Raw genomic sequence first — 14,545 nt, 5'->3', positions numbered from 1 at the left:
TTTAAAACACAAATGAACTTGTGCAAATTAAAAGAAACACAATTCATCGCCAAGCTGAGCGCTGCAGAAGAGTCTCCAGTTCCCGTCTTCATATCTTGTGAAAATAGCAGGTGCTGCAGTGGCACTCTGTGTGGTTTCTCACCGGTATGTTGGACACCTTTGTCTGAAAGAGGCACAGATGAGGAGGAAGACACAAGAGTGATTATTAACAAAGTCAATCAGTATTTGTGTATGATCAAAATGCTCTTTTTAGCAGTTTGAGCAGTTGAAATGTTCTAAACTCCTTTGAACAGAACCCAGAATTAAACTGCAAACCAAATTAAGACTAAATATCTGGAGAATTAATTTCTCAGGTCCTTTGAATGTAAAACATATATTTGTATATATGTGTACACATATATATATATATCATTGATAAGACCAAATTTAAAGTACTCATTCTGCAGAACGTTGCCCCTGTGACTGATCATATATCACAAGATGGTTCCAAACCTCGGGGTTGGTCCCTTCTAATTAGTCTTTAGATAAATCTGTGTGTGGGGGATGATTAAAGTAGAAAAGAAAAAACAAAGTTCTGCTACTCAAATCTCTATAAACATCTTTGTTTTTTGTGAAGTATTTGATATTTTTTACCTCTTTGAACCTCAATCAGTGAACCATCTGAGAAGTTTGAGGGTAAATGTCTCTTTGGTGGAACTACAAACAACTAATAGATCTCTAAAACATGGCAAGGGGCCCAAAGTACACACGGCTTTATTTTAAAGTGAAAGGGTCGGGAACCACTGGTTTATTCTTTAGCAATACAATGTTAACGTGTCTTTTCTGTTATACAGTAGAAGAATAAAACATACAATTGAATTATTTAAGTTCTACCTCCAATCTGAACAAAAAACTATAGATCTATAAAATAGAATTTAGACTAAAAGTATAACAATAATATTCTAGACTATTTCCAACATGGAGCATTTTGTTTCAGAGTATTTCATCTGCAGATTTGGGGAAATATTTAGTCAGCATCGGTCTATAGTTTCACCATTTACAGAAAAGTTTGCCAGACAAATCTTTTGTCTGTACCTGTACTTGTACCTCGTAGCTGTGCTTTGCGACACAGCATGTTGCCTCCGAGGTGATGTTCTTTGGGACCGTCATTGTCTTCATGGCCTTGAGGGGTGTTGGGTACGCTCTGGAGAAGCAGCAGCCCATGCACTGGTAGATGGGATGTTCCTTCGAGAAAAAAGTGTTCCTCCTCAGTGTGCACTCCCCACAGCCCACTGGAGAAAGACGAGACCGCTTGTTATACAGGTACATTTCAGTTCTAGGATTAAAAACACAGTGTACAATCTTTGTGAATAGAGATGAATTAAATCAAATTGTGCTAATTTACTGAAGTAAATCCTTGGTTTGTGTACTAGATTTCAGAGTAGAGTACTTAGTACTTGTATTAAAATGACATCTTACCGTTTGATAAGTCAAGGTTGGGGTAAGAATCTGCAATGTCAATAAGAAAAGACAACAGAAGAAGAGACAGTCCAGCTGATTTCACTGAGCCCATGGTGGTTACAGCAGTTATCTAATGATACAGAGACAAAAGAAAATGGTCAATCAACGGTCTTTTGAATCGAAAAACTCAGAGACAGAGTATTACCGTGTTGAAAGAAAGTTCCTTCTTCATCGTGCAGGAGGGCTTTTTATTGAGGACTTGTGCTTCCCTTCAGTGTCGTTTTATATCGCGTCCCCCAGTGTGGGGCCACTTCCTGGATTAGGTGAAACCTACCAACCTTATCAACGATCTCAGTGACTCACTGGCCACTTTGCTACCTTTCTCATAATCCCTTTAAAGGGCAAAATGATAAGAACAAATCATGGAAAGTCAAAACATACTTCCATCAACCTTCCATCCTGACTATGGATGCTGCATGTAATCCCTGGGTTTTTGTTCAGTGGGGGATGTTATTATTTGTCATGTCACAGCAAAGGGAGGGGTCATTAGTTGAGTTTCAGTTTAATGCAGAAAGACCAATTGTTGGCTGTAAGTGCATAAAAGTAAAAGTTTTCATTGTAAAGAGTGTAAAAGCGTGATGCTGACATTTTTAAAGCAATGTCTTCACTGCATCTTCACTCTGCAGTTGATCCATTTGTCTCTTCAGTGTTCATAATGGCATAATTTACTTATATTATAATTTACTTATGTCAATATTCTTATATTATATTTCCAATGACAATGACCTGCATTTTCCTTCCATTTTCAAACATGCATTGCCCCAATTTATTCATTGGTAATCGATTGTTCAAAACAATTATGATAATTGATACATTATAAAATTTATTTTTGAGCAAAAAAAAAGGTGAAACCTGTCAAACATCCTGTGGTTCCAGCTTCTCAAATGTGGTAATTTGCTTATTTTCTTCGTCATATATGAATCTAACTTGAATATGGTTTGGTTTTGGACTTTTGGTCAAACAAAACAAGACATTTGATGATGTGATTTTTCACAATGCTTTGTTATTTCATAGACTTGACAATGAATCAGTTAATTGCAATCCTAATGGAAGTCATTGTTTTAATGTTATGCATGCCCTACATGCAGTTTGACGTTGGATACTGCAGGTATATTATGTAATACATATTAGTGCCCTGTTATCTGATCACTGACTTTTAAACTGGAACGCTGCCATGCGTCTTATTTCTTAACAAATTTCATTAAAACAGATATTGACAATAAATCTAAATAAACTTCAATGAAACATCACAGCAATAATTTATTTTGGGTGTATTCTTTTCATGCATAGTTTCATATTGAGGCAAAACTCGTTTGGATGGAAGAAGTTATGAATAAATGGAAAGATATCTGATAGTTGTTAAGGAGTCTCCATCTGTCTGCCTCCCACATCCGAAATGTCAAGGATGAATATGAATTTATTTTGCATTTCATCTGTCTGTTTACTTAAGTATCCATGTCCTGTGTCCTTGGTTGTGCTGGTGATAAATCCGTGACATAAGAGTCCTTATTCAATAAGCGTTGAAGAGGAGATGTTTAAAATCACAGAGATGTTTAAAGCAGTTTTTTGGGCTTCTATCACAGCATTTATAACATTGTATTTTACATAATAATGTAACAACTAATATGTAACAACCAATATTTTGGGCATACGCATGTAAGTTTATTAACAACAAACAAAATGTACTGTCAATCAAATATACCCTAGTAAAATTATTTGAGTACATTGGCCTATTTACTCCTGAAAAATAAACATTCAGGCATAAAAACAGAATCTCTAACATCAACCGATAAAAATGAGTAAAATTACATACGCCAACATCTGACACGTTTTGATCATATCTTTTATAAAAATTACACTTGGCTATTTGCAGAAGTGTCTGCAATAATCATGGAGCTGACTGATGAATTAGTTGAGCTGGGTAAGTATGTTTAAGACGTACGAGAGATGAGATGTTATTAGAAATATGAGACACCTGAAAGGAGTGCTGCTGTACATTAAAGCCCGACAACAGTTCACTGACAAAAAAGGCAACCAGCACAGAGGGTTAGTTTGAGGACATGTGCAACTTCCCTCTCCTGAATTCTCGCATTGGCCTGCTTCATGGCCTCCTGATTTATGAAACAAGGAGTGGTGCCGAGTTTCTTCTGCTCTGTGTCAGGCACATTGATCTGGCTAGATGAGGATGAGAATCACAGAGATGTGGAAAGCCCCAGGTGTAGAGTAAATTGTGCAGCCTACACAAGTCACGCTCGGTGAAACACTAGTCAGATTTATTCTCAGGGGCTCCGGTGTCGACGCTGTCACTGTTGCTGTAGAGGAGAGAGCATGGGTGGCACGGTGAGGTTAGCAGGTCATGTCTCAGGCAGGCTCAATTCAAAGCCATGGTGATCTAGATGCTATTGATAAGTCAGGGACAACAAACAACAACTGAACGAAGCAGCGGCGACCTGTAGTTTTCTTGGATATGACACAATTGAAGATATGTGATGTAGCAGTAAAGAGAATGATGATTGAAATCAAATCCAAGCATGTTAACGGCTCATTATCAAAACCGAGGGTTGACTGAAACTAGTCATTAGATGAAAATGTTTTAAAGCCGAGAATCGCAGCAATACTAAATAATTTTCTTCTGAAATATTATATAATATATTTTTTCTCGAAGCAAAGCACCATTTTGATGGAATATAACTGTAAGAATTTATCTGAGTAAATACACAGCGTGCAGGTGGGCATACATATACATCCTCTCTACATCAGTGCAAGGATGGTGCATTGCTAAAAGGAATACAAAAGACTGAAAGGGATGAACTGAGGTTTTGCTATAAGTTATTTAGGAGCCAGATCATTTTGCTTGGTAAACTCTCTCCACAGGGTGGCATGAGAGATCTGTAATAGGCCTGTAGGTACAATTATGGTTATTTATCTTATTCAAGAGCCATACAATAGAGCCTCTGCTGCATCAGAGGGACCAACAGAAACAAAGCAGACATTGTCAGAGACAGACTAACATAACCATAATGTTTCATCCTTCTTATATACAGTCTATAGTTTTCATAGCATGCTTAAGATGGTCATATTAACGTAATAAAAAAAGAACAATACACAAAAACCTACCACTGTATCAGGTTGTTGTAGTCGGTGTTAAAGAGGCAATATTAATGTCAATAAAGAGCTTGTTAATTTTTATTGTGATATGATAAAATGTACTGAAACTAATGATTTTAACCTAAATTATATCTTGTTATAAAGCTGAATACAAAACTTTATGAACCAATTGTTTTGTTCTCAAATATCTGTCTGAGCTTTGTTTGTTCTCTGAGGAGTCTTCACGGACATGAGCAATAAGCTTATTGTAGACACATAAAAACTACACTTGTAGAGTTTTCTTGTGTCTGTAACAACCTGTGGATAAGGCAAGGAAGACAAAACTTATTAGCAAAGTGTTTCTGGAAGTATTGTATACTTTTGATAGTACTGACCTTTGTTATGCTTTGCTATTGTTCTTATCTTGTGACATTCAAAATGTTTGTTTGTTGGGTAAGTTGTAACATTATTACTGGTTGGGAATATGCACCAGGAAATCATTATGTTGCTCTTTTCCTCAACAGCTGCGTAAGTTATTTCTCAGAATATTCCAGCCATCACCGTCCAGCTGTTAATGTCCTACCTGTGGGAGTTGTTGGAGTCAGTTACCTGCTAAAGTTTTATTATTTCAGCCACGAGCCAAACATTAAATCCATAATTCACTCTAGCTGTGATGAAAATAGCAGATAGACAAATCCCAAATTCATACTGTGCAATGTATTGTCACTGCAATGTATTTGTATTTAAAACAATTGTCATGGATCAACACTGACACAAGTACTTTTCATTGCTCATAGCAAGTCATGTATCAACCTTGACTGTCCAAACGCACTCAGAAATTGTCATTTAAAAAGATTTTTTTTTATTTGCAATTGACTCACTTTCAACCCCATCGTAAGATATTGAGAACAAATAACATTGTTTAAAAACTGGATTTTCTGCAACAAACATAGATGCAAGTAACAACTTTTAAATCGGATTGTAATGCACAAACAATAACAAGTACAACTTTGCTTTCCTATGATAATGTTGCAGAGAATCTTTTACCAAACCAATAAAAATTGCCAAGTAGTTTGGCACAACATAAATAAAGAACTCTTCAGTTGTGCAAACCATTGCACCTGATGTTGTCTCTGCGGTATCAAACAAATAATCATATAGGTTTCTATGTACTCTGACCTATTCTTTTGTTCATGGAGCAGATGAGTGTTTAATCAATGGGAAGAGTGACACCGTGTGGTGGAAAGTGGGATCGCCCTCCCTACTTCCAGTCATGCTGAAATATTGTCAGAGTTGGTCTGTTAATGTCACACATCTTGTTTTAGATTTAAATATATGAGGACTAGCATTTGGTACAATTTTACACAAAAATACTGATCATCTCTAAAATATGTTATTATTATTAGTGGAAGTACTGGTAGTAGTATTGGTGGTGGAAGATTATCAGTAAATTATTAATAATGGGCTAATTTATTTCATTGTTGTACTTCCTTGTTTTATTTCATTGGTGTTTACTTATATATTTGAGTTCAATGTTTTGTTTCTGTACCAAATCTTTTCACTGTTCTATTAGTCAGCACTCCTGACTGACCCCTTACATAAGCGGTACTGCTGTTGTCGTGAAATTACTCGTCGTTAGTAGTTATGATGGATGCTTTGAATGACCTGCTGCTCCTCTGTGAAATGCATACAAGGCAAGCCCGTGCAGGGCGGTCCAAGAAACCCCTTCGACGAGACAAAACTCGAGGCGTGAACGTGGCAGCCATTTTACATCATCAAGAGTGAATGACTGAAGCCGGATCAGTGCCGGGAGTTTTACACTTTTTCTGTCTTTTAAATATCACATTTATCTTCCTAAATAATCAACACCATACACGTTGGTGATCCAGCGGCAGGTAGGGCGAATGCTACTATTTGGTCACGTTATTGTTGCTTAATTTATTGCTAAAAAGTCTGAATCGTGCTGTGCTGTTTCAAACAATGTGGAAACTGGTGTTGGTTGGGAACGACTTCCCCAGACCGGCTTTTTGAAAATGGACTCTTCCTATATGGCGGCACGTTGGCAAACCAGGCATCTAGTACTCTAGACCTCTAGGCCTCGGTGAATCTAATTACTCATAAAAGCTACACTTTCGTCAATTGTTGAAGTCCTTACTTGCAAATATCGTAACAATGGCCTCACTGAAATTCCGTTCGAATTAGCATGCTAGCTTAAGCTAGCCTATTTTGACAGATCATAGAATTGACATGCTCATTGTCATCGTGTGCTAACAGCAGCTAGCTGGTTAAAGCCTGTTATCTTAGCACGAAATGGCTTTCCCGCGTAACCACTGTATCAACGGACGAACCACGTCCCTACTGTTTTACGACAGTTAATGCAGACGCACTCATAGAAAATGCATATTAGCGCGTCATGTTATTGTGACGGTTCATGGTGAACTCGATAGCTCTAACGTTAGCTGTGCCAACTAGCCCGCTAGCTAGGTAGCTAGCTAGCCAGCCTCAACGTGTGCGAGCCAGTCCCCGCTAACGTTAAATCTAACGTTACCACACACATCTTTTGAAAATAGTTTATTCTGTTTTTTTAACGGTTCAAATTAAAAACCCAAGATTAATTTGCACGATACGGTCACGTTAGTTACTTTCAACGTTACAGTAATGTTTTTAACCACTGAAAGCACGTGCTTGGCGATATTAGATTGATTAGCAGACGCTGCAATGTGTCGGTTGTGTGGTATATTTAAGCCCATATTGGTTAAAGGGTAATGTTAGCTAAGTTATTGAGAGGCCGAAGCAGAAGATTGCTGTCCACGTTTTGCTCAGTCCAGCGTTGGCGGATATAGTAGTAGCTCTCAGAGAGCGGTTTGATTGTTGTTTGCCTCAGTATCTGTCGACTCAAAACAAACACAATTATTTTTGATTTAACTTAGTGTCACAATATGTGCTGCCAAAGTGTCAAGAAACATAAATGCTAAAGGGTGCATACTTGGTCAGCTACCGGAAACTGGGTCTCACTCTCTGATGGAACACGTGTATCAGCTATCTAGCCTGTGCTGAAGTCAGCAGTGAGAAGGTAAGTTAACATGTAATTTAGAGCCCAAAGCAGACAAGGCGTCTGCACCAGCAGTGACCAAGAGGACTGTGATACAGCCCTTAACAAGTGAACTTGGCACCATTTGCACAAACTTCTTAACCCAGAATAAATCGGAATGAAAAAAAAAAAACTGCCACATGGGCACAAACTCAGTCGTTAAACCGTTTTTACAAGATGTCATTGAATAGATTTGTGTGGGAATTTTCGGTATGTGGATTGTCTGTCTTGCTTGCAATGTTCAAAGATCTGTCAACTGCCTATACAGGTTTCTGGGCTTCTACCTCATGCAAGCTGCAAGTCTTATGTCAGGATAGTGAAAAGTCTACCGACTGTACAGGACCACGCGACTATAATAACTTGTTTTGTACACAGCGACACCCCTGTTTATTGATAGTTTGTGCTTATTAATACAAAAGACACTCTGTATCCAAGATCAGAAATGGTAAAAACGTTATTTTTCCTGACAAGTTTGAGACTTTGCACTCTCCTGAACACATCCCAAGTCTTGCCCTTGACCCAGGATTAATTTGGCTCATTGCATTTACACAGATTTCTGGAGACATGGCCACAGAACATATTAATGGAAATGGTCCAGAAGAACCAATGGACACCTCTGCTGCAGTTACCCATTCTGAGCACTTCCAGACTTTATTAGAAGCTGGTTTACCACAGAAAGTTGCTGAAAAACTAGATGAAATTTACATAGCAGGTAAGGCACAAAGAATATACTTGCATATTCAAATATGCAATTTTTTATGTTTATCAATTTCTTGCATGTACTGTCATTTTATCACCTTTTTGAATGGGGGAATTGGGATCATGAAGCAACTTTTTGTGGTTTCCTACCAAAATGGGTACTGCAGTGCTACAAAATATAAAATTACACATTACCAATGTGTAAATGATTGCAGCATTTGCATTCCCAACATGGTTGCATGATCACTGGTGTCAGGGCGGATTAATTGTCCTCTCCCTGGGAGTGTCTTGGTAAGCCCGTCCAGTCTCTCCATTCATTTCCATGATGTTTCTCCGCATCCCATAAAATAATTGCAGATGGATAAACTGGTGTAAGTATCTCAGTCACAGGTTAGATATCTGTTGCTTTGGTTAGAGCTTTACCAGTCTGTATGGGGTGAGCTGCAGTGCAAAGTTTGGGGGTCATTTCAGGACTTAGTTTGGTCGGTCAGATCTGAAAAATTCTTGGTCCGGCCTTTTCAGCCAGACGGAAGCGAGACAGAAACAATGGCGGCAGCTGCCTGGTGTGTGGCTGCCTTGGACAGGTGACGGCCCCTCTATGGAGGAGAATGCAGACCAGCTCATTAGAAACTCCCACCTACAGAATAGAGGGGCACTGGCATATCAAGTTGCATTGTCGCATCTGTTGTGATTAGTTCTGCAAAAACTTACTGGTTGGAGAGTAAAGTGCAGCCTGACTACTGAACACAGCACTATTGGAGTAGCCTGGTCCCGCTCCTCCCTTCTAATTGTAGTGATCATTATCATTACATAATTTAAAAGATATTTGTTATGCAACAATGACTCTCATGCAAATATTTCTCTTTGGTCCTTTCAGTTGTACTTGAATGACAAGGTAGTAATTACATAAGTACGGACTTCCTCAGCCAGCTCACCGTTTCTCTCTCTGTCTTGCCCCCCCCCCTACAGGTTTGGTGTCACATAGTGACTTAGATGATCGAGCAATTGAGGCTCTGAAAGAATTCAACGAGGAAGGTGCTCTGCAAGTCCTTTTGCAATTTAAGGACAGCGACCTCTCACATGTTCAGGTATGCGTGTGGGTTGTTTAGATAACCTTTATAATTTCTAATGTCTTCATACAAAGTAGATGATTGTCCTCTGTGCAGTGTGATGTATCATGGCATGTGGTAAAATAGCCCTTAGCTGTCATCTACAAGACAGATTATTCATTTTGTGTGGAACTAAGAATCAGAAGTTGTCTTAATGATCATGACACATTTCATTTACATAATTATAGTTTGATAGTATTTAATAGTTGTTTTTTTCCTTTTCTCAGAACAAAAGTGCCTTTCTTTGTGGCGTGATGAAGACGTACAGACAGAGAGAGAAACAAGGGACCAAAGTGTCAGACACCAATAAAGGACCAGATGAAGCCAAAATCAAAGTGAGAACTAATCCTGAATTTAATTAGTTTTGTCCAATTTAATGCTTGGGACAAAATATGCTGATGCAATGCTTGTAGTTAATCTCTTTAACCAGCATGCTGTTTGAATAAAGGACACATTTTAAATAAGGATGTTTTGCATGCCTTGTTTTTTTTTTTATTTTAATTTTATCTATGACTGTCAAACAGCACTCTCCTCTCTTTTCCATGTTTTGTTATGATCAGGCTTTGCTGGAGAGGACTGGCTACACGCTTGATGTAACAACAGGCCAGAGGAAGTATGGAGGGCCCCCACCAGAGTCTGCTCACTCAGGGGCCCAGCCCACCATCGGTACAGAGGTACAGAACATGTCTTCTTTAAAGTTGCACTATTATGCACATATGGTGTCTTAATGATGACAATTTTTTTATTATCTGTAGTAACCTCGGTTACACTGATGTTTTACCGCTAAGAGCTGAATAGACACCTTTTTCCTAAATGCCATCTATGTTTTAACCTCGCATGACAAGCCACAGAGGGGCTCTTATTAGTGTCCTTTCCTCTCAACCTGACAGATATTTGTAGGCAAAATCCCCAGAGACCTCTTTGAGGACGAGCTGGTTCCGCTGTTTGAGAAAGCCGGCCCCGTCTGGGATCTGCGCCTGATGATGGATCCTCTCAGTGGCCTGAACAGAGGATATGCCTTTGTCACTTTCTGCACTAAAGACGCTGCACAGCAGGCGGTCAAATTGGTATGTTTCCTTTCCTGAAAATATAACCAGAAAATAATTGTTAGTTAAAAGTAGTTTTAGTCAAGAAGTAAGATCAGTTTTTGCTTCTTCCTCTCTTACGACGTCCTCCGTTCTTCCGCAGTGCAACAACAATGAAATTCGACCGGGTAAACACATCGGCGTGTGCATCTCTGTGGCCAATAATAGACTGTTTGTTGGCTCGATCCCCAAGAGTAAAACAAAAGAGCAGATTGTTGAAGAATTTGCAAAAGTCACAGGTGAGTCGGCACCATCCATTGAGTTACCTTTCTGGATAATATTTAGTGAAATATTAGTTCTACGGCTTCATTCATTATCTACTTTTTGCCTGTTTGACAATTTTGATTAGATTTGTTGTGCATTTAAGATCTGTAATGAAACAAGCTTTGACAATTAGTTTCAAGCATTTCCTGTTTATGTCCAAATGATGAACTTTTATGTACTATGCTGGAGTGACTCACGTCGCCATGATGGTTTACCGCTAAGAGCTGACTGGACACCAAACAGAAAGGCAGATTGACGTCACTAGTTTGGTAGTTCATTGACCTGTGATTTCAGTTGAATAAAGCCATTTAACCGTTGCTGCCTTTCCTCCACCTCTCTTCCCCGTTTCTCGTCTCTACAGAGGGTCTAAATGATGTCATATTGTACCACCAGCCAGACGACAAGAAGAAGAATCGGGGCTTTTGCTTCCTCGAGTATGAAGACCACAAGACGGCAGCTCAGGCCCGCCGCCGACTGATGAGCGGAAAGGTGAAGGTGTGGGGAAACGTGGTCACCGTGGAGTGGGCTGACCCAATCGAGGACCCAGACCCCGAGGTCATGGCCAAGGTAAGGCTCAGGGCCAGAGGTTGTTGGTCCCATACTGTTCACTTTCTATGACCGTCTGCTGCAATTGTATTAGATCCTTTGTTTTCCATTACCAGGTCAAGGTGCTGTTTGTGAGGAACTTGGCAAGCACCGTTACAGAAGAGATACTTGAAAAGTCCTTCAGTCAGTTTGGCAAGCTGGAGCGGGTGAAAAAATTGAAAGACTATGCCTTCATCCACTTTGAGGAAAGAGATGGTGCTGTGAAGGTATGGAAGAAAACACCTGTCACTGGACTGGCATGCATCAGCTTAATCTTTAATCTGTTGTTTTTGCAGTGAAAACATACTTTCATTGATACATTTCACAGGCTTTGGCTGATCTCAACGGCAAAGACCTCGAGGGAGAGCACATTGAAATAGTCTTCGCCAAGCCCCCCGACCAGAAGAGGAAAGAGCGCAAAGCCCAGAGACAAGCTGCTAAAACACACATGTAAGAGGGAACAATGCAACTCAATCCTGTGACCGTCACTCATGTAGTCAGCACATTTTGATTTTGATATTAAGCAGAATGCACCATTTACGATAAGTCTGCATCATCTTTCAGGTATGATGAATACTATTATTACGGGCCTCCCCACATGCCCCCACCCACGAGAGGCAGAGGCCGAGGCGGGAGGGGAGGCTATTCTTACCCCCCCGACTATTATGGCTATGAAGACTATTACGATTACTATGGATACGACTACCACAACTACCGGGGTGGTTACGATGACCCGTACTACGGGTATGATGACTTCCAGGTGTCTGGGAGAGTACGAGGAGCTAGGGGAGGAGTCCGTGGTGGTGCCAGTCAGACCAGGGGCCGCGGTGGCGTCTCACCGAGGGGCCGAGTGGGCTTCTCCCAGCGAGGAGCCCCTGGAACAAGCAGAGGTAACTTTAATTTGTTTGATTCAAAGTGGGTCAAATTAAAGAAGTCACACAGATAATTACTGCTCACTTGTGGAAAATACCGTGCCACGTGGCTCAGTTTATTTTCAGTAAGTCTTGAATATCACAGGTAAAAGATCGACTGAGCTCAGTGTTGGCGTCGACATAGTTTCTATCTGTGGTCAGGTGAAGGGGTGTAGTAGATTGGCAGCTGAGGATGACCTACAGCGCAGGTATTGATCGTCTCAAAATTATGTTGGTAGTAATTATAAGACGGCACTTGAACTTAAGTTACACCTGCTTATTGGCCTCATAACTAATCCCTGACAGGTGTCTTCTTTCAGAGCAGCCAGCCAGTTTGTTTGCCAGCAGACGAAGGTCATTCACAACATACTATACTTCTAAGGAGGCTAGCCGAGCCCCATCCTAGTGGCAAAACACTGTCTTCAGTCTAAGTTTTGTGGAGTTTCCTTGGTCCATCAGTGTGCTGGGGAATGTGTGCAACATGGATGTCTGGATTTTCTTTTCAAAATTGTGTACTAATTTTATCTTTCCTGTCATTGGACCAGCAGGGAAACGGGGCCGAGGGCGTTCCTGACCTGTCACCGTTGCTACTGACTTGATGTGTGGGCTTACACCGTTGGCTGCAATGGATGTTGACACAAGAAAAGAGCACGGCAAAAAGGTCCAATGATATTCCAGCCTTACAGAAGAAGCATCTCCCCTCCCCCATGTTTTTTTTATTTTCATTTGTTTCTAAACTGCCACCTTAAAAAGATGACTGGGGGATTCTAAATACTCTCCACAACCTCTTTGCCCCAAGCCCTTGTACCCAGCCCTAGTTTACAGGGCACTATGTATTGCCCTTACAATCTACCCCCTTCCCTGTCCCTGAACATGCCATTTTTAAATAATTATTGAAGAAATTGCACTTTTTTAAGTTCTTGGGTTTGAAGTGGCTCAAAGGAGCTTGATGCTATTGTATATTTTTGTGCTAATCGCAATTTTTACTGTCGGAATATCCATGTTCTTAATCGTTTGATCTGGATGTTTGACAGAGAACATTTGCAGGTTTTTAGGGTGTACCCACCTGGCATGGATAAGTCAGGCATTCCAGGAAAGTGGTTCTTTTCAGAACTTGTCTTTAAAGGGTTGGTTGACTACCTCAGTACAGAGGACTAAACTACCCGGCCTGTACTGTAAATAGGGAAACTATATTGATGAAAGCAGGGCTTGTTTTCATACAAAATATGCACAAGAGCTGGAGCGCAAAAACAATGTACTTAATGTAATATAGTCATTTTAGCTGCAGCTCTGACACTGCAAACAGTCAAACTGGGCATGCAAAACAATCTCATGTGATGAGTCTGAACAAGCCCTGCTTTTATCCTATTTTGAACTGAATTAGCCGCCTTGCTTCTTCAGAGTATGTAGTTACTGGTTGTATAGTTTTTCGGATAAAATGTTACTTTTGTAAAGGCTTCAACATCACAGGCATCCAACTGCCTTTGATTTAAAAAACAAAAAAAAAAAAAAAAAAATTAATACAAAAATAAAGCCCTGCAGTGTCCCTTTTGTGCCACTGTATTATTCCAGTGGGTTGGTTTTATATTGATGCCAATGGATTTTCAAACGACGTCAAAATCATGTAAAACAACCTAATCCAGTTTGTCATCATATAAGATCATGTTAATCTTGAATGATCCCTTTCCAGCTCCAAGACAGGAACTTTGTAAAAGATATTTCGGGTTAACCTTGATGGATGACTGAATTGCCATATTGCCCCGTCAGTGAGCATGTGTGCCTGTCGTAGGCTGGTGAGGGATCATAGACACACAGTGGTAGAAGGGATACTGCAGTGAAGGATTTCTACTTCCCGGGTATAGCAAAAAGGAAACTGCTCTTCAATCCCAGTTTTCTACAGTTAACTCCCTCAATAAAATCATAACAACCACCTTTTGAAAAAAAAAGATGTTAGCAGTTTTAAACTATTGTTGGTGGCCAACAACGTTTTTTGCATTCCTGCAAATAAATTGTTTTATACTGTAAAATGGAGGTGAGTGTAACTTATTTTTGTAATAAAGTTTTTGATTTCTATCTGTGTCTTAGTCTTTGGATACAATCTTCATGCGATGCAAATGCTTTGTGCAAGCTGTGCTGCTTTTATTTTATGACTGATAAAGGCTTACAAAGGATAATAAATATAAAGCACACGTTATATCAGGCTTTAGCTAACTG

General features: G+C 39.8%; 2 protein-coding genes across 5 annotated transcripts; one reads left to right on the top strand and one right to left on the bottom strand.

Annotated features, from left to right (window-relative positions):
* Nucleotides 1-6: 6 nt before the first annotated feature.
* On the bottom strand, nt 7-1,752 carry cga (glycoprotein hormones, alpha polypeptide). 2 transcript variants are annotated; one of them, XM_031847458.1, is made up of 4 exons: nt 1,646-1,752; nt 1,459-1,570; nt 1,075-1,271; nt 7-163 (listed from the first exon to the last, which is right to left on the bottom strand). In XM_031847458.1, exons 1-4 carry the CDS (start codon nt 1,670-1,672, stop codon nt 89-91), a joined length of 411 nt encoding a protein of 136 aa, XP_031703318.1. In that variant the 5' UTR covers nt 1,673-1,752; the 3' UTR covers nt 7-88. The 2 variants fall into 2 exon arrangements, with proteins under 2 accessions (XP_031703318.1, XP_031703319.1); XM_031847459.1 differs by having other exon boundaries at nt 1,087-1,271.
* Nucleotides 1,753-6,310: 4,558 nt separating this feature from the next.
* On the top strand, nt 6,311-14,404 carry LOC116383328 (heterogeneous nuclear ribonucleoprotein Q). Of its 3 annotated transcripts, XM_031847070.1 has the most exons (12): nt 6,311-6,482; nt 8,231-8,390; nt 9,347-9,465; nt 9,714-9,821; nt 10,047-10,160; nt 10,377-10,553; nt 10,675-10,810; nt 11,197-11,402; nt 11,498-11,647; nt 11,749-11,870; nt 11,985-12,310; nt 12,877-14,404. In XM_031847070.1, the coding sequence occupies exons 2-12, from the start codon at nt 8,243-8,245 to the stop codon at nt 12,903-12,905; spliced, it is 1,635 nt and encodes a 544-aa protein (XP_031702930.1). In that variant the 5' UTR covers nt 6,311-6,482; nt 8,231-8,242; the 3' UTR covers nt 12,906-14,404. The 3 variants fall into 3 exon arrangements, with proteins under 3 accessions (XP_031702930.1, XP_031702932.1, XP_031702933.1); XM_031847072.1 differs by having other exon boundaries at nt 6,311-8,390; XM_031847073.1 differs by lacking the exon at nt 8,231-8,390 and having other exon boundaries at nt 6,312-6,482.
* The last annotated feature ends 141 nt before the right edge of the window (nt 14,405-14,545 follow it).

Source organism: Anarrhichthys ocellatus, unplaced genomic scaffold (genome assembly GCF_004355925.1).
Source record: "Anarrhichthys ocellatus isolate YVR2014 unplaced genomic scaffold, GSC_Weel_1.0 scaffold7, whole genome shotgun sequence".
Classification (NCBI taxonomy): Eukaryota; Metazoa; Chordata; class Actinopteri; order Perciformes; family Anarhichadidae; genus Anarrhichthys; species Anarrhichthys ocellatus.
The sequence above is the reverse complement of the archived record's forward strand: the minus strand, read 5'-3'. Positions and strand labels throughout refer to the sequence as shown.